The 22,538-nt window shown below is 39.0% G+C and overlaps 1 protein-coding gene across 7 annotated transcripts; it reads right to left on the bottom strand.

The window, feature by feature from the left end:
- Positions 1-1,937: 1,937 nt before the first annotated feature.
- RHOH (ras homolog family member H) lies at positions 1,938-19,045 on the bottom strand. 7 transcript variants are annotated; one of them, XM_079307258.1, is made up of 4 exons: positions 18,735-19,045; positions 17,567-17,671; positions 12,821-12,890; positions 1,938-4,842 (listed from the first exon to the last, which is right to left on the bottom strand). In XM_079307258.1, exon 4 carries the CDS (start codon positions 4,625-4,627, stop codon positions 4,052-4,054), a length of 576 nt encoding a protein of 191 aa, XP_079163384.1. In that variant the 5' UTR covers positions 4,628-4,842; positions 12,821-12,890; positions 17,567-17,671; positions 18,735-19,045; the 3' UTR covers positions 1,938-4,051. The 7 variants fall into 7 exon arrangements, with proteins under 7 accessions (XP_079163384.1, XP_079163385.1, XP_079163383.1 ...); XM_079307259.1 differs by lacking the exon at positions 12,821-12,890 and having other exon boundaries at positions 18,735-18,791; positions 18,933-18,981; XM_079307257.1 differs by lacking the exon at positions 12,821-12,890.
- Positions 19,046-22,538: the final 3,493 nt, after the last annotated feature.

Below are 22,538 nucleotides of genomic sequence, written 5' to 3'. Positions count from 1 at the left end.
TCTGCCTCACGAGTGACATGGACAGGTCTGCTGTGAGGTACACGCTGATAACTAGTTAGGATGTTTTGGTCTTACCATTGAGAAGGAAATCTCTGACACATAAAATATGTTTCCTCATAGTCAGAGATAAAAATTCATTACTGTCATTTCAGAGCAAGGGAGTTTGGCTAAAGCAGTTGTGGTCACATCTGGCTTGTTCAAGAAGCTGAACTGACTTTTAATTAAGTTAAGCTAGTTAATTTGCTCACAAATGCAAGAGCAGACAAGTATTCAGATGCTCCGAAATGAAGGGTTTTATTCCTTTTATGTTAACCTGAGCTGTGTGCAACCAAAGCACTCGGTGAAAGTGCTAAAAAGGCATGGATGGCCCCATTTATTAGAAATTATTCTAATGGCTGTATTCATTCAAATGCCATAGTAATACAGGAAAGGCTGAGATACCAAGAGTGCTGACATTTCTTTTTCCTTCATGTCTCATCCCTCTGATGACTTCTTTTATAATAGTGCTATGTATAAAGTCCCTTAAACACATTTTCTTCATTAACAAAAGCATCAGTTAGTTTGTGTTCACAGACTTTAGTAAACACAGACTATGCACAAAAATTGCACAAACATTTGCAAACGGTTAATTGCAAATATCAGGCAAAACAGTATCAATTATATCTAGCAAGCTTGAAAAATTTTCCATATGAAAAATCAGGGGGGCAAGACTGATGATTTGAAACATATTTTTACTATTTAATTGTAGAAAATATTTATATTATGTGCTGCCTATCAATTAAGTTTAAAAGCCTGGGAAATCTGTATTTAAAATAATCCTTTTTGAAAAAAACTTTTAACCTATTTTAATAGCAAGCAAAAATAAGATTAGCAACAGAATAACAAACTGAAAGGGATCCATTTGAGAAGATAGAATATTTGGACAAGGTCTCTTCCCTCAGCTGAAAGCTTGACCCAGCTGAGGTAGGGCTGCATATTTTTTCTGTTTAGATGTTTCTCAGAGCAAAAAGAAGTTGAAAATTCACATGTGCCATTTTAATGTATTTTAAATACCAGAGTCAGATTTTAACCTCTAAACAGTACCCAGGAACCCTGTTACCCAAGTAAACACAAGCAAAACCACCCTGGAGGGGTTTACAGGAGACCTCAGCAGTCCCTTGTTGTTGCCACCACAGACAGCAGAGCTGCAGTTGTGCAAGCTGCAAACCCCAACACACCACCTGCCAAATCTTCGTCTGGGTTCTGGTGTGTCTAGATTTCAACCTCTGTTTTGGGGTTGCCATGCTTTTTGAGCACATCAGTTCTATAGCTCAGGGAAAACTGCATAGTTACAGTTACTAAAATATATGTGCTTCACAGTTTGTTCCCGGTGAAAAGTGTGTTTCAGCTTTGAGAGTCTGAAAATAACCAGGCTGTGAAAATTTGAACCATTTTTTCATAAAGCACAAAACTGAAATCCCCATTTATTCTTTCCAAATTGATTTTGAAAATCATCTGGCTTTCAGTGGCCTCACACCTCACACTGTTTCTAGAATACACAATCAAGAGTACATCAAGCCACTCCTAAATTTTGTGTGTATCTTGTATCGTCAATTCAGGCATCCCAAAGAAGCCTTCCCACTTGGCTTCACAGAATTGCAAAAGACATTGATTTCTTAATTTTGTAACACACCATAACAAGTTTAGTGAAGCCAATACAGATGAGATGAGATTTTCAGTTGCAGTGTGATTCTGGAGCACATCTTTATCTGGCTTCGTCTGTGATAACAATTCTGTGGAGCCTTTTGGTGCCTGAATATGGCACTTTGTGGTAGATACCACAACACAGCATTCTCACCTGGTGATTACTGCTCCTCAGCACATAAAAACTGTATGAACTATTGTAAACAGACTTTAACCCACAGAGGGAAAAAACAAAAAGACAATTGAATAGAGCATTCTGGAAAAATTATGTTTTAAAAGTAGTTGAAACCAGGTATTAAATCCATTAGTGGAGTAGGGAACATAACAAAAATGTCCGCAGTTATAACAGATTTGAAAATTCATAACACGACATTTTGCATGCAATCTTTAATGTTCAAATAATAACAATGGTTACTTTTAAATTAGAGTTACAAAACCTAGGACTTCCAGTGGAGAGGCATTGCAAGAATTGACAGGTAGAAGCGTATTTCTCCCAAAAGCCAAAAGATTTTTAACTGAGGACCGCAAATACCTGGCCACTTGTGTAACACTACACAAGTACAATGCCATTCAGATTCTTTTACAAACATGTCAGTTTTAGTGTTTCAGGAAGAAATCAACACTTGAGAAAAAAGAAGTAGAAAAGAGAAGAATTCAGGGAAGACGGGTGGTGACAGAAGTCCCTGTCTTGTGTGCTCAAGTGCAGAAGTTTGTAAAGATTTAAGGCTGATGTGAAAACCTCAGATGAGACCAGGATTTTTTTATGATCAGAAGCCTCCCTTACAGTCAGGATGATGAGTGGTAAATATTCAGCTGTCTAGAAGCTGGTGGGGCAATCACAACACTGAGTATTCCGTGTCCCACTGATATTCAAGGTACTCACAGTGTAAATACCTGCTCACCTACATCACAGGTGAGATGACCCTACTGGGCTATGTGCCACCTTTTATGGCACCATGCTATAAGACCCCCAAAGGTTAGTTCTGAGCTATCTGAAGGACAGGGAAAAGGACAAAGAAAATCTTGTTGCACTAAGAAATTCTTTTTGGATGAGACAGATCTGCAAGACCTGAGAGAGAGTGCAGGACAGAGGGGACAGATAATATGAAGAGGAGGGGACTGCTGCAATTCACAAGGAATGTGCTGCATCATGTCTTGAGCCTAGTTCATCTTCTACCAGAGTTGTCTTACACACGTGAAGTTTCCATTTCTTTAGCCTGCCTTTCTGTGCAGGAGGGTAACTTGGCCCCAGTACATACATCTGGATTTGGCTCCTAGACCTGACAGGCTCCCCAGGATGTAAAGCTTGTTTCAATCTTACTTAGATACAACCTAGGCAGTTATACTTAGCATGCAAACTCCAAAAAAAAAGCCATTTAGCCATTCTAAAGACACCCATTCAACCTCACTATGTACTCAATTTTTTACTAATGTAGATGACTGGTTTCACTAAAACCAATATTTTGAAAAAAAGTGTACTAAAACTATGTGAGAATTTAAGTGCTCATCTCTGGAGACTGAAATCTTTTGCCCCCAGAATTACAGCAGGGACAACAGAGGTAATTGTAGCACCCTGCCAGCCCAGCCATATATCTAAACCAAGCCTGTCTGCAAGCCCTGCTGAGGTTGTAAGCCAGTGAAGTCTAGGAAGAATCAGATTAGCTTCCCACCTTAGAGGAATAATATTAAGATAACAAATCTCACAAAACTGCAGGAGACAGCTGTTTGATTACTGCTATGCTGGACATACTGATGACTATTATGCAATGACTCAGGCATGTCTAAGAAATGTTAGGCATGCCTGCATGCCATTTATTACACAGATAGGACAATTCATTTCTGTGGTTAGCTAAAGGGAGAACCTCTAAAACATTACAACAAACTTTTGGGATTTTACAGCAATATATCCAAGAGTCCTCTAAATAAAATATACATTGGTCAGGTTTAATATACTACATTCTTAATTAAAAAAAAAATATCCACAAGGACAGAGGTGGGGGCTGATCCAGGCAGAAGTTCATCATTAAATAAATGCAGATACAGACAAACAAAATGAGGAACAATGACAGAAACAAAACCAAAATCAGTACTGTGGTTATCTGCAGATCTGCAGGCTAGGCCTGCTCCCATTCAGGCTAGCAAAGTCCAAACACAGGCTTGTGAATAAGGGCATGCACCTTTAATTGTTCAAGATAGCGCTCTTTTGTAGGGTAGAGGATCAAATAAAGAGCACATCTGTCTCACAAGAGGCACCTGCACTGTGTCCTGCCAGGAGCCCTCCCTCAATTCAGTTCCCATTCTCTCTGCTGCAGCATCATTGTGAGAAAACAGAAAGAACAAACGTGAGCAAAACCACTGCTGACAGTCCTCAAAAGATTTTGCACTCGTTAATGGAGAAGAGCTTCCGCCTGTTCTGTCTTTTGGCTTGATTGACCGCTGTCCTCACGGCATACTCAAACACCTGCTGCACCCCCCTGTTGCTGAGGGCAGAGCACTCCAAATAGCCTTTGGCTCGCACATCCTGGGCGAGCCGCTTTCCATCTATGGGGCTGATGCAGGAGGAGCTGTAAGGACCCACGTCACGCTGGTCGGTCTGAGTGGCCACCACCAAAACGGGGATGCGGGGCAAATGGCTGCGGATCTCACTGATCCATTTGTTCCTCAGGTTCAGAAAGGAATTGTGGTTTGCTACTGAGTAGCACATTAATACCACATCTGCCTGTTGGTAGGAGAGGGGGCGAATGCCTTTAAATGCATCACTGCCAGATGTGTCCCAAAGACCTAAGCTAATCTGTACACCATCCATGAAGACATCCACTCCGGTATTTTCATAGACAGTGGGTCTGTAGTCATCTGGAAAAGTCTCAGAGGTGAAACGGACCAAGAGAGATGTTTTCCCAACAGCAGAGTCTCCAACCAGAACACACTTGACTGAATCCAGCATTTTATCAACATCCAAGGCCAAGAGTCTCTGTGCAGCAGGAGTGGGATGGAGAGATGTGGTGGTCTTAGAGGCCTTCTATATAACTTCCATTTAGTGAGAAACCATCCAAATCTCTTTACTTCTTATGTACTTGATTCCATCACTTGAGACTAAAATTTTGTTTTCTGCCACATGACTTTGTTGGTTTTAAATCTTCAGTGAGTCAAATGACGTTTCTGGAAGAGTAAAAATAAAATGTAACATTTATAACCCACAAAGAACAAACTATTCCTCATCAAGATAAAGATGCCTGGACACATCTTTGGACAGGGATGGCAAATATCCCTTACTGAGGATGATGAACTTTTCCATTTCCTCCCAGCCAGCTGTGAGCAACAGCCATTTGCGTAAATAACCTTCTTGCTGCTCCACAGAGGATAACAGTCTTATCACGCTTGCCATTTTCCACCGACACAAGCTATTTTTTCCCTCCAGTTGTCTAAAGACTAATAAAATTCAACTAACTTTGGTATAACTGCTGCTAATATGCTGTGAGACACTCCCTGCCTCTGACTTTCACCAAGACTGACAGAGAATCCTGAATCCCTAAATGATCAGTTCAGATTCCCCTGACAATGTACCCACACTCTCTAGAGGTAGTCAGGAGGAAAAAAAAAAACAACTCTTTGCTAACCAATTTGGCTATTTAAATAATCCTATACGGTACAGTAACACAGAACCACTTGTGACAATTAAGAAGCAAAGACTTCAGGTGTGAATCTCAAGTTACATGAACCTGAACAATTTTCAAAACCAATGAAGGATTAACAGCAAAAATACCCAAAAATTGTTTTGTTTTTTTTTGTTTTTTTTTTTTTTTTTGGTTTTTTTTTTTGTTTTTTTTTTACAAATTGCTGTCAACAATAAAGAAGCATAAGCCAAAGAAAGCCCCACTACTGATGCTTGCCCCAGTCAAAATTTCATTTGAAGGGGATATAACTGTCCTGGCATTTACTCTCTTGTAAAACTGAACTAAGAGTATTCTTCAGAGTATGTAATTGCTTTTGAGCTCCTGCCAGCATTCAGTCAAATTTTCCTATTTTGAAAGTATTTCTTTCTTCCCCACTAGCTGTGTGCAAGATTCACTGCTCACACAGGGTGACACACAAGATGCTCCGAAAATCAGTAACGGCAAAACTGAAGACAAATAAGTTGTGATGAACAAGAGTAATTAAAAAGAAAGTATCACTGCATAATTTCAAAATGTCATGTGTTTGTTACATAAATAATATATTTGTTTCCTTCATATATGTAGAGAGACATTACAGCTGAAGGCTGTTTGCACAGAAATGAATGATGGCCACAAAGGGCATACACTGTATTTTACTGTAATGCTCTCCCACTTTCAGTACCCTAACACACCACCCCGCTCCTCTTTTATTTCTAGGACACTCCAAGCTTTGGCTTACTCCAGAAAGGGGGAAAAACAAAGGGCAAGTACCAGATGAGCTTAGAGTGCATATTTTACAGGCACTGACTGCTATTGGCCCTGCTTTCATTTTGTATTGAGGCCATGCCCTACCTCCTTGTGCAGCTGGCACACCTGCCTCTCTCCCACCAGATGCCCGGCTGAAGGAAGATGCGTGGCCGGAGCACGTTCTTTATAGAGGTGGCACCAAGGCTGGGGGCTGTCCCTGCACGTCCTGGAGTTACGGTATCTACAGGAGTCATTGCAACACGGGCGCTTCCTGGCCTGCCGGCCAGACCGCGCTCTTGCCATCGCCGCTCGCTTCTGGGAAACGGGATGGAGGCCCAGGCTGCCCCACAGCATTCCTGGCTGCCGGGAAACAGGCTGCCCTGTGCATTTCAGTTTTACTGGCAGCCGATGAACATTTGCTTTTAAAGATTCACAAGGTCTAACTCCACTCTCTCGCCTTCTCCGTTCTCCAAACAAGCTCTCAAGGGAATTAAACAGGACCTTTATAAAACACATCTACAAAAAATTCAAAAACCATATGTAGGATAAACATTTCATATTGCTTATATGAATCATAATGTATCTTTCAGAGTATTGCACTTCAAAATTGGGCCAGCAATATAGTTTGAAAACACCTCAATTTCACCACAAGACAGTAGTGTCCTATTCAGACCTGTATATTCTAGGAGAAAGGCTCCATGTACCAAATATCCTTTTCAGAATAAACACTTCTTTGGTGCAAGTTCTCCTCCGTGCCTTCAGGTTCATTATTTTGTGCACATTGGAATGTGGGGGAAAATAAGGATGTACAAAGCATGACTTTTGCAATTTCATAAATGTCAAAACAGAGAAAGATAGATAAAAGGATTGTTCTGGCACTCAACTTGTTGATTACCAGGTCATTATACTGCATAATACCGTATAAACATATACTGGTATATATAAATTATACTGGCTATTTTGAAAGAAAGTGTAAAAATTATTAAAGACTGAAAGAGATATTAAGTATTAGCAAATATGGCTAGTTGACAGACAATAACAGAAGCTGAAATATTCCACTGTGACACTGCAGAACTGTTTTCAAAGCAAATGATATTGTTCTACATTCTAACAATGAATAACAAAAACCCTCTGGTATATAACAAGGCCCATATTGTGGCCCTGTGGACAAAATGCTCTCAGTGGCTCTGATCTCACATTTATTCACAACAATTCATGTGTCTTCATATATAATCGGGACTACATATGTGCATATTGAAGTATTATCTTTAATTAGGCACATAGCTGGTCCTTGTTGTAGCCTTAATGTATTAAAAGAATTACACAAGTTCACCTCACTGGATGGAAAACACTCGATTAAACATCAACAAAAACAGTGTCCTTTAAAGTGTCCTTTAAAGACAGTACTGGGCACTTCTGTGCCTCAGTATGCAACCAGTTTTATAAATATTTATAGAAGTTTTGGTCTCTTTCTCTCATATTCTGTCTTGTTCCAATAGCACATTGTCCTACAACCATCACAAGATTTCAGAAAACTTTCTGATCACAGATCAGAGATGGAGCCTAGCTGCTGAGGCATTTTTTTTTCTTCCAACATTTTGATTTTCAAAAATTTACCAACTTTATTAGGATCACTTTGTATATGAAATTCAATATATAAACCTCTATCTTCTTTTCTACTTTTTTTTGTTTATGTTTTCATCACTCATAACATTAGAAAATATTATTTTACCTCATTAGGTGTAAGAATGCATGTCTTATTCTTGTGTGGTCATGCTGAGTAGTGATCTTTAGTAAACTTCAGGTTTTGTTCCCTCTGTCTTTGGAATTCAGGCACTAGTGTGTGCCTACAGAGACCTCAGACTTCGCTGATGTTGTGAGCACAAGAAGCCCTACAACAGTTGCTCTTTGGCAGTGTCTGACCTGGTCCTCAACAACCTCATGGTAAAATGCTTCACATTTGATCATGGCTGAATACAATATGGAGAAGGTGAATGGGGCTGGCAACCTGCAAAGAACAGGAGGAAAAGTAGAGCACAACCGCACTGAGCTCTTTGCAGGTAGAGGATTCAAATGAATATATGTCCCATGAAAAACTGATCTGGTATTTGTTGAAAGAGCTCTACCAACAAAGGAAAGCAGGACTACTGTATCAAAAGGGGAACGTTTATCATCCGAACCAAATGGATTTTCATTTATGCCAAGAATATATCTGGCATCTGCTATAAGATCATTAACATGACTCACTATGGCTGAACATCTCCAGGGGATGGACACCATCTTATGACGGGAAAATAAAAACAGTCAGGAAGTTCTAATTTCAAAACATATCTCAGATACTAATAATGCACACTCAGGTAGGCTGGAATTTCAATAGAATTAGCTCATACATAAACAAACCATGCAGGCAAACAACCAGCTTTTCATATCAGACACTCACAAAATGCTTCAGAGAGTTAAAGCAGTTAACATGCTATTATTGCCATTATCTACTCCCTACCTCAACTACATCTCAGCAGAGTTCCTATTTATGTTAGGATAAGAACAGATTAGGTTATCAGTTTGAGCACTGTGTATGCCAGTTCTGGAAGAGATTTGACAAGGAAGTTAGAATATTTATACTAAAAGAAAAGGTTGAAAGCCACAGGAGAGACTTCCACTAGCTGTGCAATGCTTGAATGTACATACTGTCTTTGCCTGCCTACTCTACCCTTTTAAGTCCCACCTCACACAGAGGTGGGGTCTGCAAAACAATGCCTATATACAGTTCTTCTCCAGTGTGCTGATTGTAACCACTGCTCTTTCCAATTGCACCACAGGTATGTGAGAACTCTCCTCACATGCCTTAGTCAGACGCCCTAGAGGAGAGGAAGGAGGCACAAAAACTACCCTCACTGAAAAGAACAGTGTACAGCTTTACACCTTCACCTCCACAGGCACAGTGGGCACTGCAGGGCATGGACAGGGCCTGAGAACAACTCCTGCAAGCAGGAGGGGGAGGAGAAGAAGGAAGGCTGGCAGGAATCAAGACAGGGCAGAGACACTGCTGCCTGGTTAGTGACAGCGCCCAGACATGGCAGCCCCTGTGACACAGAAACCATGGCTGCTGTGACTCCACCTGGACACTCTGCCAGATCACCAGGTTGTCAAGGTCACACTACCTGGTCTTCAGCTCTGTGGATGAGGTGTACTTGCCCCATTCAGATACAAACCTCCAGACTGCTTCCACAGCACAGGTCTCCTGAAAACTACTCCATCAGCTGCAGTCTGTCTGGAGACTGCTGCTGGTGTGCAAGCAAATGGCCTCTTGCTGCATCTGTCATGCATTCATTAAGCTGATTCCTGGACATCTGCATTAGCTGCCTCCTGTTTTTCTAACTCCTTTTAAGACAATTTTGGTCCATAGCCCTGTCTTGCCAATCAGCCTCTTTCCACCTCAGAGAGCGTCGGCGTTTCAGTCCATAGTGGCATTCAGTGGTGGTACCACTGCCACAAAGGAGAACAGGCTCACAGTCTGTACCTTTGCAAGGTGCTGCATCTTTTCCCCAAACTATTCTACCAAAAATTCTCCATTTCAACTCATTCACTTCCTAAGCTGGCTACCACAGGGGCCACCACTATTTTTTGGTCCAAGGGCAAGATGGCAGGTCACTCATTGGCAGAATACTTCAGCTGTCTGATATATTTATAATACTGCCAAATTATGTTTCAAGGTGCTTTTATATTTCAAAGAATTGAAAGGATGCTTAGAAACTTGGATGAGAGCATTTATACAAGTATTTTATCCCTAAGTACAATCATATCTTTGATGCCTTTCTAAAGTTAAAAAAGCAAGCAACATGCAATGAACCCCTGTTTTCAAAGCCAGGATATCTTGTCATCTCAAAAAGAACCTCCTTCCAGAATTAAAAAAAAAAATAAAATTTGCAGACATAAAAACTTGGAAAATTTGCTTTTACTCCCTTATTCACAAAACTGAAATCCTGCTCCTGTTTTCAAATTTCAATGTTTTGCTTTGAAAAAAAATACAAAACTAAATTTTGAGTTTCATCTCTAATTTATGACATTTAGAGAAAATACAGAAACATTTTCTTAGAAGTCTCTGAAAAAAATCACTTCTGAATCAAGACAGCACCTGAAAATACCTCCATTTCTTTCTCTGGCAGTTTTAACCACCGCAAATGAAGTGAAAAATTTATGATCAAATATTCTGTAATCTTGTCAACGTTATTATTAGCAAAATAACTCAAGTTATCAGATTTAAAGAAAATTCCCTCATATTGAGAATCTTGAAAATCTTGATATAAAACAACAACAAACACAGACAAATTTTATTTACAAGATTAAACAAGATGTGAAGTCCTAGTAAAGGGACGAAAGCTTATTGTGTAACAAAATATAGGTATTTACACACATCTTACACATTGCATGTACATATAATACTGATTAATAATCTATATTAAATTTTAAAAAATTCAATTCAATTTCTTTAGTAGTAGTACCTACAATAAAATATATAAGCAATGGATAATGACACATCTGAAGGTCTATTCAATTTATTATAATTGCATAGAAAAACTATTTAAATCACATTCTAATTATAGAATTAGACAAAAGAAATATTTACTTTATCTTCAAGAACCCTCTTTCTGCAGCTAATCACCCCTTGATTCAGCAATTTACAAATTACACATGAGCACAGGCTATTAGAACCACTGCAAAAATTAACAAAAAGCCTGTAAGACTCTCATATTGATTCAAGATCCTAAATCTCTAAACAGAACTCAGTGAGATCTGGCAATGCTAAGTACCCACTTAAAGATGCCACTGTCTGAAGTAATTTTTCTCCATGGTTATAGCATGACATGGTAAATTACAAACTATGTGGCGTTCATAGTATTACGGATCATTTTCAAAAGGGATCCATTTGCAGTACAGATGTTCTCTCCAAATTAAAACTGGGGTAAATCAAGTGTAGGAAAGTAATCCCTTCAGAGAGGACCAGCTCATAAACCATTCTCAGCCTGATTCAACACCCTCAAAGTCACCAGAAATGGAGCAGCATGCCATGCCTGAAGTTAGGTAAGCCTAGTGTTCTCCTTCTGCAGGATGCTGGATACATCACCGCTCTTTCCCACCCTTCTCTGTGCTAATTTTTCTCCTCTGTGCTTAAACAGAGAATAAATTTTTGAGTTTCACTACAGATGCAGCTATACATGGAGCAGCTGGCGTGCAAATGTCACACATGTGTTATGTTTGAGCACAGAAATCCATCAAACATCTGTTCGTCTGCCTTCCCTCATAGTCGCTGTTTCTGCACACACATACAGATACATATATATATATATATATGTATGAATACCTGCATGTATATCTTCACCACTGACACAGAACTGCCTCTGGCTCCAGATGGGAGATACACTTGCAGATGAACATGGATAAAGTGCTGCGTGCTGTCTCCAGTGCTATCACACGTACCTAGGAATAGTTCTTCTACCCAAATGACTTACAGGTCAAATTTTCAGCAAGTCTAACTGCACTGTAGACAAGCTGAACCCTTGATAATACAAAACACACTATATTTAAAGAATTTATTTTAATCAGACTACTCTGTGTGTAGAATTACTAGCACATGGAAATGTTAAATGTTTGCAACTTTGGGCCTCAAACCACTTAAAATTTTTCATGCCACATCCTCTTTTAACACAGTTCAATTACTTGAAGTTTGATAAAAATCAAAAAGGCATTTACAACATATTTTTGTAGGAATTTTTTTAAAACAGATTTAACTCTTCAAAACCTCCCCCATTTTTTTTGACTGTTGAAATATTCATTGGCCATGGAAGTACTCTTTTATTTACAACCTTCAGCAATTACTGTGTTTTTCTTTCCAATGAGCCTAATCCTACCCCTATTTCTGCTTGTTCATTTTTTTACCATCTGCAGACACAGGAATAATCATCATGAATCTATTTATTTTTCATACACAATCAATATTTTTCCATTTTGAATAATAATTGCAATTTCTCAGAGAATGATGCATTATTTGCATTGATGCATAGAAGTATATATGCACAGATACAGATAAACAGAAATACTGAAAATAAATCAGTGCATATTTAAAATCTAACTTTTTCAGTAGTGAATTCATGTATAAAAAATTGCATCCATATGTACATGCATGTATATATATATATATAGGCATATTGATATTAATTCATTGCAAAAGTCATTGCTACAGATTGCTGTAGGAAACAATGTATTGTGGGCAAGATATCTTACCATAATTTGAAAACCTACATACATACTTTGCATCAAATGGATGCATTATTGAAATGACTATGGTCTGTGTACAGGTACGTATATATTTGTATGCACATGAGCAGAGATTACCACTGTGCTAATTGGGGATTTGCAATAACCTAGGCATCTAATTAATAGAGTTTTACATGTAAAATTACACAGTCACCCATTGTAAACTATTATATTTCTGCAGAGTATGCAGCCATTACATTTATTAGACACATCTTTACAACACATTACAATGACCTGCTGTCAAGGAGATGCACGGATTTATATTAAATCCCCCAGATGTGTAACATGATCAATTGTTAAAACAAACTGGCATCTCCATATACAAACTTGCATTTGCAGGCAAAAGGGCTTCCCCTGTTTCAGAGCCTGTGCCAAGCCCACTGCAGTGCAGAAGGCTGACCTCTGTGTGTTTTGGCTCTAACCTGCAGTAGGACTGCACTCCTCTCCCTTGTTTGCACGCTATTTGATCTTCTTGACTGGCTCCCTTACATGCTGTAAAGTAATCATCAGTAACAGTATAGCTAAAAGTTAATACATGAATGATACAGGTGATATAACGTGCTCCTCAATGTTAAAAAGTCTTAAAAACTGCCTTATCATTTCTCCACTTTCCTCGATGGATCTCTTGCAAGAGATCCAACTTTACTTTCAGAAATCTCTTCAGGTTTAACTTCGCTTTGATTTAATAAAACGTCTAGCACAAAATAAGGAGATTCTCAAGTCTAGATTTTCTCCCCCTAATATCAGCAGAAGAAAGAGGTTCTCCACATTTATTAAGTTATGTATTTGCTCAGGTTTGATTTCAGTGGGAGGTAAAGGCAGAGGAGGAAAATGTTAGTTAGAACAGAATTCGCTAGTGTTCCATGGAAGATTATTTTTGCATATATTGTGATAAGAATAAAGTGTCAGATGTTTGTACAGGTGTTCGGAGTAGTAATAATGATATTGTAGTGGATCAAACAATTCACAATAATGATCTATTGCTAAAACATAATGATTTGTTTTCAGTTTAAGGAGAACTCATATTTACTGCATGTCACCGTTCATTTTGTTGTGATTAATATTAAACTTCTCATGTTAATGAGCAAAGCTAGCAAAGGAAGCAACAATAATTTGATTGGGTATTTATTTTATAACACATAAACTCCCTGATAATTTTAGCTTTTTCCCCTTTTAGCCAGCAACAAAAACCTTCTTGTCTCTGTATATATAGAGTGTTTAAAATCATAGTCTAGATTTCACACAGCAGGAAACTGCCACCTTTGATATAATTCTTAAATTTTGTGTGCACATTTGTACATAAAAATGTTAAAAATATTAAGAGCTTCCTTAGAAATAATTTCAACTACTTTTCAAGCAGCGGGTGTGATATAAAACATACAATTATCATAACTTATCCTGCATTTGTGGATTTATTATTTTTATCTTTTTGATTTGTTTTTTAAATTTTAAACAAGCAGTTGTCTTCCACAAGATACGCCATGACTTAGTATTCATGCACTGTATTTAGCACATGGATAAAAAAAGAGATAATATGTATCAACAATACAAACAGATTTTTTTTTCTTACAATGCAGTCTCTCTAGAATTCCTTAATTGAAGAAGATAAAATTAGATAAAATGAACGGGCATGTATACTTGCTTTCATCAAACTGCCTACGTTCCATGCATAGTTATGATTAAAGCCCAATTTCAAAGGAACATGGTTAATTTTTTTTTTTTTCTGTAATTAGAACAAGTTATACCTGGTAGCTCAGACTTTATATTGATTTATGCCTTACACCAACCATATGCCAGAGCACAATATATATTTTAATGCCTGTTTTCCTTTACTTTTCCCTGATTCCATCACAACCTTGATCTCTTGCCACCTATATAAAACATATGATACTGCAGACAGCAGCGGGTCATATGGAACAGGTTAAGAGGAGAAAAGACTCTACCACTCATAGTAATACATAAATCCTTCTCACTCATTCTTCAGCTGAGTATTTTGAGAAGCCATTTCATATATTTATAGCTGACATCTACTTGGCTTTCAGTTGGTTTAAAGATCATGCAAATCCCCATGCTACGGTAAATCTTAATGTAGAGTTCTCCAGTGGGAAGCATAGAAAGTTTTCCTTGATTTTTTGATTTTTACATATTGTGAATGAAAATTACCACACATATGAAAAGAGATATATTTTAGGAGAGAGATGTTTCAACATTATGAGAACATTTCCCATGCTTTATTTTTGAATCCTGATGGACTTGATTCAAACTCAGAGATACTTTACCCAACGGCTTTTCATCCAGAATTAAAACTCCACTGAAAGAGATGGGAATTAAAAACTTGCATTTAAATTGTTGGAAACTAAAGAAATTACATGAAGGGTTTTTGTGACAGCTGTTCCATAATACATTTTTATAGTAAGAAAAACAAAAGCTCACAGATAATTAGATAATAAATAGATAGATAATTAATATATAGATTAATTAATAAATATTTGAGTATATCAGTAGCTCAGTAACTTCAAACTCCAAAATTTTCACCAGTTTTTAAGCACAGTCATTTGATGGGAAAAAAAGAGGCAAGCAGAAGACTGTGTGTCCACTGGCACACCTATCAATGAAAGGAAAGAACATTTTCTTGAACGTTGGAGAGGTTTCATATTCTTCCAATGACCATGGCACAAGAAACAACCAAAAGAGACCTCTAGCTACACAGGGGTCTTGGTCTCGTGTTTTTATATTAGGAGAGCCAGTTATATCTATATTTTGACATAAATCAGCCCACCCTTCTAAAGCAACACACTGTCACTCATAAGGAGAAGTGGCATCACCAGATGGTACAACAACCTCAAGCTGGGAAGTGTCAGTTCCTGGTATTCCACACTCACACTTGTGTGTGAGAAGCGGCGTCATGCACAGTATGTAACCACAGCCCACTGTGCCAGCTTCTGCCAGGAGAGCTGTTTGCTCCTTTTCCAGCACTTGCTGGGTCTTTCCTATGTAACAGGTCACCACAGCTCCCCAAAGAGAAATCTCTAAACCACAGCAGAAACTTTGTGTTGTTTCCAGCAGGTTCATACATTATGTCAGGTAAAGAGAAGCATGCCAAGTTCAGCTCCACCCTCATCCCTCAGCAATTTACATTTCTCCTTGGCTTCTGTAACCAAAGATCAAATGCAATTGCTCGTGCAAAAAGGAGTGATAAAGGGTCTGTGATAACACAGAGCATGGCCACAAGCAAGGCTGGGCACTAACCACTCCCGTGCCTGCTCTGCGAGGAGCATGCACTAAGTGCTCAGATCTTGTTCCCCGTATCCTCCAGCCACCCTGTCAGCAGTGACAGACTGGGACTGCTGGGACTATAGCTCCCTGCCACCTTGCCAGCTGCTCATATTAGACCTGATACACCAAGGTTTGTAGCCATGACTTTCAATACTCACACTCACTGCTGCACTACAGAGGTTTTGCAGGCTCCCCCTTCCCCCACCCTGATTCTTCTGGTGGATTGGAAAGGTTTTCCAGTTTTTCACTGACATAAAAATAAACTAAATCCTGCTAAGCAAATATGAAATTCTACTTGGTTTTGTGGAGCAGAGCTAATGGTAGGCTACAGTCCACAAATTTTGTTGTTGTATTTGTGTGATTCTGTCCAGTATTTTAGGGCCATAATGCTTTAATAGTGGGCTTGAGAAAACTGCAGCCAACGTCCTTTCTTAATTGCTGTGCTGGGGTTATCTCAAAATATTTTTCAGCTGTAAGTTGTGTCATAGCATAGAAACATTTGAAAATTATGGATTTAATAAAACCATACACCACTAGCCAAAAACATGAGAACCTAATTTGGGAATGATGTTGTGTGATGTGATGTCTGAAATGTTACAACAAGATTTTAAAAATTGTAAGTTTCACAGTTACTTATTTTATCTATTTTCAAACAATAATCAAAAGCACTGTCGAAAAATCTGCAGTTTTTCATTTTATGTTCAATGTCAAATTAATCACTTGAATGGTGCATTCAGTAACATTCAACTGTTTCTTAGAGAAAACTATAGAACCATAGCACCAAAATTGCACAAAGAAAATGGGCAGTTAAGAAGCAATTTTCACAGAAAATCTTTTTATTTTAAAGTGTCTAACCCACCTACTGCTGTACATCTAGAACTATAGCAAAATAAAAAAAGCAAGAGGAGAAACAGCAGAATTGAATCTCCCTGCCTGCGTGTCCTCCTGTCAGGTTATCGGAAAGCGTCACTGAGAAAAGCTCCTTGGGAGCTTCCGCTGGTACAGACCCACAGCTCTGCACAACGGGCACAGCTGTGACACCGCCACCACACCGGCTGCTCACTTCCTGTGTGCTCTGCCTATGCTGCAGGGCACCCACTTACATCTTCCAGCATTTAGATGGCTTGCCCCTCACTGCACAAGAGATTACTTCCCTAACATCACCGGCACCAGCAGTTGTTACCAGCATTGTGCCTTCAGCATCAGTCTCTCTTGATGTTCTTCTGCTAGGAGAGGATTTCACACTGCTTTGGCACAGTAAAATTATCTTAACATGGGATTAAATAACAGTAATTTACAGTCATGTTGCCCTGCTGATTGCCTATGAATTTATGTCTTGCTATACATGAAAATCAAACCCATTTTCAAATTTAATTCTTTGCTCTGGAACTTAGTAAGTACAGATTACTTATAAAAACATCAATTCTGTAGAACTAAAAACCTACAATTTCTCCTGGTTTGCAGTACCTAATATAGGGAATGTAAAACATGGTATTATGCTTCACTAAGACCTACTGTCTAAACTTAGCAGGAAGCAAGCATACATGTGACTTTTCAACCCTGCAGTTACTGCCCAAATCTCAAACATGGTGTTCACATGAATTCTGTACCCACTTTCTCTGGTAGATTTGACTTAATTTGTATGATAGATCTTCAGAGCAGTCTCAGAAAATCTACATCAAACCCCATTTTAAAGTCAAGTAAGTATACATATGTGGTCCTTCCTACTGGAAAACCACAAACACACCACACACTGATCTAAATGGCAGGGTTGAAAATGTGGAATAGGAAGCAGCATGATATAACAGTCCCACCTTATTCCAACAGCAACAGACACCAAAATTTGCTGACAGATGTGCCTGTTAACAATTAACTTATCTCATTTACCCTACCTTTTTCTTCTGCAAGTATTTTATTCAGGACAAATCCCACGTTAAAGCTGGCCTCTGCCAGATTCCACAGTTCAACTCCTGCCCCATCCAGAGGTGCAAACACAGCTGAAAGGAGAAGTTAGACAATCTTAAGTCCATGTTCAGATTTTTTGTGGGGACTTGTGTCAGAGAGATGGTTCCAGCCTCAGTGTGCTCTATCGTCGTTCACCTTTCAGATTAGCTGCATCTCACTGGCAATGTGACAAGACCATCCCATCATCACTAGAGCATCACAAGATGCAGGTTTTATGAGGAGAATCTGGAAATGGGTGTGCACAGATGTGCACATGTGCACAAACACACATACTGCTCTATAAGGGGACTCCACACCACAATCATGCCACAGTTGGCTCAAAAAGCAGAGAAGAAGTTGTGGGAGTTACCTGAACACAGAGTTACAGACATGGCCATTTAGATTGAAATCTTCCATCTCAGAAGGTGGCACAAGAATCTGTTAGACCCAGCAGGGCCAGACAGCTGCTGGAGCCAGAGCCAGCCACAGATATGTCGCCAAATAAAAAATACTTTGAATCTCGCTTCAATCCTAAGAATGCGTTTCTTAAATTCTCACAATAACATCTTCATCTGAATTTGTTTGGGAATATTTAAGATGAAGCAAAGCAGTTCTCTCATACACATGATGTACTTAACAAATGGGGAAGACCATCATTTGAAATGCTGCAGATTTATACATGTCTGTCACTCCTGAGTTCATAGTTCATACAACAGAAAAGAGCATCAGAATCAGATCCACCATCTTAAGAGTAACTGCCAGTTTTTCTTTTTTCTTATATCAGTTAACATGGAAGAAACTGGCATTGTACAGCCCATCACACCCTTTTTTCTACTTCTATATAAGGCCTTTTTCTGCTGAGGTGAAAAAAAACTCTGGAACAAATGAAAATCCAGAAAATGCAACATCTAGGCCAGTGTGTAATTGTATATCTCAACACTGATCATTTAACAGATGGTATTTAACAGAAAAGTAAAACTGATTGTGTGAACCAATTTTACAAACTTATTAATTAAAGTAATTAACAAAAGTAAAACAAAATATATTGAATTTGATTCAGAATATCAATTCATATTATGACTCCTAGGAAAAAAAAAGAAAATGCAGTGAACTCACCAGAGGCAGGAAGCTGAAAGAGGCTGTTGAAAATAAACGTTACGGAAGTCAACTATCCTAGATGAGACAAGAGAAGAAAAAAAGAAGAGCGGTGTTCTGTGTTCCTTTTTCAGACTGCCTTCTTTTTTAGCAGATTAGAACAATTATATCATGGAGAGGACAAAAAAATCCAAAAGCTTTAAAGCTAACCAGAGACACCTGTGCATACAGGCCAAGGCAGTCCTGGCCACTGGGTGCAGTTCATCTGGAGGCAGCAGTGATAGCAGACTCAGATGCAGTGTGACGAGAAAGAGTGGAGAGGTTTAGCGTAAGTCAGCTTCCTGGTGAGAGCTTCACAGCTCTGCCTCTGTGGGTTTCTTGTGGGTTGGTATATCTTTCTCTCTTTGGTGACTATGGGAGCAGATGTAAAAACCTTTAAGATGGGGGAGGGAGGCAAACCCTCCAAGCTGCAGAAGGCTTTCTCTCTGCACTTAGCTGCTCCTACAGCTGCCTCCTCCCTGCTACAGGGGCAAAGGCACAGCACAGCCCAGCAGCTCAACATGTGCAAGGAAAAAAGGAGCAGATGGAAACTGCCCAGCATGGCTACACAAGATTCACTCTCCAGAAGCAGAACAACACTTGGGATTTTTCTGCAACCTGGAATGTGGCCCTGCCTTTACAGAGGAGAGTGTGCATGTTTAGCTGACTTTGTGCAAACACCCAAGGCAGGTACTTTGGGTGATTAAACATTGGTGTACATGGTTTTGTTATAATACAGTGAGGATCCCTGTGAAGCACTGCTCAGGATTGTTCAGTATATATGTCCACTCTTCTACCAGCAAAAGGAAGCTGAGCAGGTGGAGGCAACAGATATTGAGACTCCCACCCTTCCCAGCATAGACAAACTGAGCTGGCCAGATCTGCATCATTTCCAGCTACCACAACACTGAAAGCAAAGATGTTAGTTTCAGGATTTAAAGTGTCTATGATATATACTTTAGGAGCCATCAGCACAAGAGGTTGCCCACTTTATATCATCAGGCAAACAGACTGCAGTAGGGCACTCCTGTTCCATTCTCCAGGAGCAGCCCAAGTGCACTGGCACAGCAGGAGAGCTGAAGGCGAGGGGCCCAGATGACCAGTGATGTGGAATGTCTGGTCCTCAGGCAGAGCACAAGCACTGGTCTCCCAAGCAGCCTTGAAACCCAGAAGCATAGAAGTGGAAACAAAGTCCTTCTCAGCAAGTATTTTGGGCTCAGTGAATTTATCTCAGACCATCTCTCTTTTCATCTCTCATGAAACCATAGCAGCGGACTGCCTGATGCAGATCTAACACCATGCATTTATGTTCCTTGCAGGATGGAAACTTTCTGAAGACAGCCAATGAATTGGTTCACATTAACATTATGACAGTACAATGCATTCCAAGATAGAGTCATATTGCTTCCCAGAAAGATTAAAAACCAACAGAACAATTTACAAGATAAAGCAAAAAGAAAAGAAAAAGATAATTTATGTGTAGATGAAAGGTAGTTTGTACCAAAAAAATAAAAATAATATAGCCCATGTAAATAGGCTATATTATTTTTATTTTTGGTACAAACTACATTTGTATTTTGGTACAAACATGCTGTAAACCTGCTGATGCAAAGCTTGCAGAGAAGGTTAAGCTAGGGAATCAATTTTTTTATTTTCCCTACAAAATGAAATTAATTTAGATTATTATCAACCGTGATGAAGGTAAGGAAGGCTCACAGAAAGCATTTTGGGAATCTTTTGTTCTTAAAATTTTCAATCTTCTTTAGTTTGAGACAAGATTTTGAATAAGGGGCTTCAGCACATCACCAGTTATGTGAGAACTTGTGTTTCCTTATTTTCACATTAAACATCTATTAGACTGTTTTTAACTGGGTTTGGGTTTCCCAGTACCAGCTTAAGCAATCAGGCAGTAAGTTTCCATTGCAATTGTGATAAAGCAAATCAGACACCCAAACATCTTGAAATGTTTCCATCTGAAACATTCAGAACTGTCAGAAGTAGAGAAATAAATACTATTTGCAAATTATACTGATATAAATGTCTTTGGTGATCATCACCAATTTTAGGTCTGCTACAGAGGGCAGATACTTAAAAATGCAACTACTCTTCTCTGTTTTGTGCTAAGATTAATCCAGATGTGAAGCCATCTGGCTAAGTAGTTTGCATTTTGAAGGAGTGCATTCCATCTGTAAAAACTATCATAAACGACTTTTGAACTGAGTGAACGCAGCAAAGAAACAAAACTGTAGAGTAAGAACATGTTCTAACATGTCTTGATTTCCACCATTTCCCTCCACGACATTTCCTAAATTATTATGACCCAATAACTTCCCAAAAATATTAAATTTATTATTTGAGACTTTCTCAGTAATACACATGCTTCACACATTTGATCCATTATTTGCTTCCAAGAGACCTGGAACTCCACACAAAAGATCTTGAACTCCTTGCACTCGGGACATGTAGGGGATTCCAAAGTTAGATGTAAAATTGACACCTGACCTGTTTCCTTCTCATCCTTGGTTATTTGTAGGGTTGGGTTTTGGGAGTTTTTTTGTCTTTCTTACTGCAGTTTTTCTGCTCCTTTTCACCTCTTCATGCTGTGCAATGAAGGAAACATCTGGCTGTGAGAGAATACTAATAGATTAAAAAATACTTGCTTCTCCTTTTAAAAAACTCATTATAGAGTCATTATCTGGGACTTTAGAACAAACATCTTGTTGCAGAAAATGTTTATGGGGCGGAGCAAGGCTTGCAGTTTAATTTTGCACTGAGAAGTAGGTTGAGAGCAAAAATAAAGTCTTAACCACAGGTAACTAAGGGTTTATAAAGAATTATAAAATATTAAGTATAACAAAAATAACATTAAAAGTAAGTAACATTACCCAGGGTCTTGACATGGGTCAATGTCCTGCAATGAAAAGTCACATTCCTTCTTAATCCACTGTCTTCTATCCCTCTTGGAGAAAAAAGAAAGCTGCAGGTGTTAGGAAGGGGGTTGAGATTAGAGGAAGGAAAGCTGTCCCTGTCCCCTCTGCCTGATTTCCTTTTGTTCTCAGGTTCACTCAGCTCTGATTTGGTCTGTCTTGGATAGTGTGGTATGTGCAATGCTCAGGAAGTAAACCATGACACTCTTAATACTCACTGTACTTAACCCTACAAGCCTTTCTCCTGTCCTGGATGAGCATTAAATTACACAAAATAAAGCTAATTGTTGCTTATGTCTAGGCAATGCACCAGATATATAAACAAAACCAAAGAAAAAATAAGTTTATTTTTTGAAAAAATAGCCTAATTATTTTTTCATATAATTTTCAAAGGGAGGCAGGAAAAATGTATGTGGTCAAGGTTCCAGATATGTGTTGGGAAAACTGGGATGTGTCTATTTGCTTCCCCCTGAGTTCCTGGGCAGTATAGGGGAAATAAGGTAGGGCACCCAGACACATTTCAATCTGGGGGTGAATTCATTCCCTTCCCAGGAACAGGTACCTCAGCAAAAGGGAGGCTTCCTCACAGCATGGCAGAGAGCATTGCTAAGGGAGTCTGTAAAGCAGACCAGGCTCAGTAATTCACATTGCTGCGAGAGCACTCAGTCTGAAAGAGGAAATGAAAATGCAGTCTCACAAGCACTTTCTATATGGATTTTGCTAAAACTCTCATGCATTATTTACTATGCCTTAACGAGTTTAGGCTTTGGTTCATCATCAACCTAACATTGTAGGTTAGACACCCCTCAAGTTTGGTAGTGAACTGGCACAAACTGAAGCCTATGCTGGTAAGAAAACC

Source organism: Erithacus rubecula (assembly GCF_903797595.1).
Source record: "Erithacus rubecula genome assembly, chromosome: 5".
NCBI classification, from domain to species: domain Eukaryota; kingdom Metazoa; phylum Chordata; class Aves; order Passeriformes; family Muscicapidae; genus Erithacus; species Erithacus rubecula.
This window is presented reverse-complemented; position numbering and strand designations above follow the sequence as displayed.

Bases quoted from the DNA above. Each gene is read 5' to 3' on its own strand.
- RHOH (XM_079307258.1), bottom strand. From the start codon at position 4,627: ATGCTGGATTCAGTCAAGTGTGTTCTGGTTGGAGACTCTGCTGTTGGG.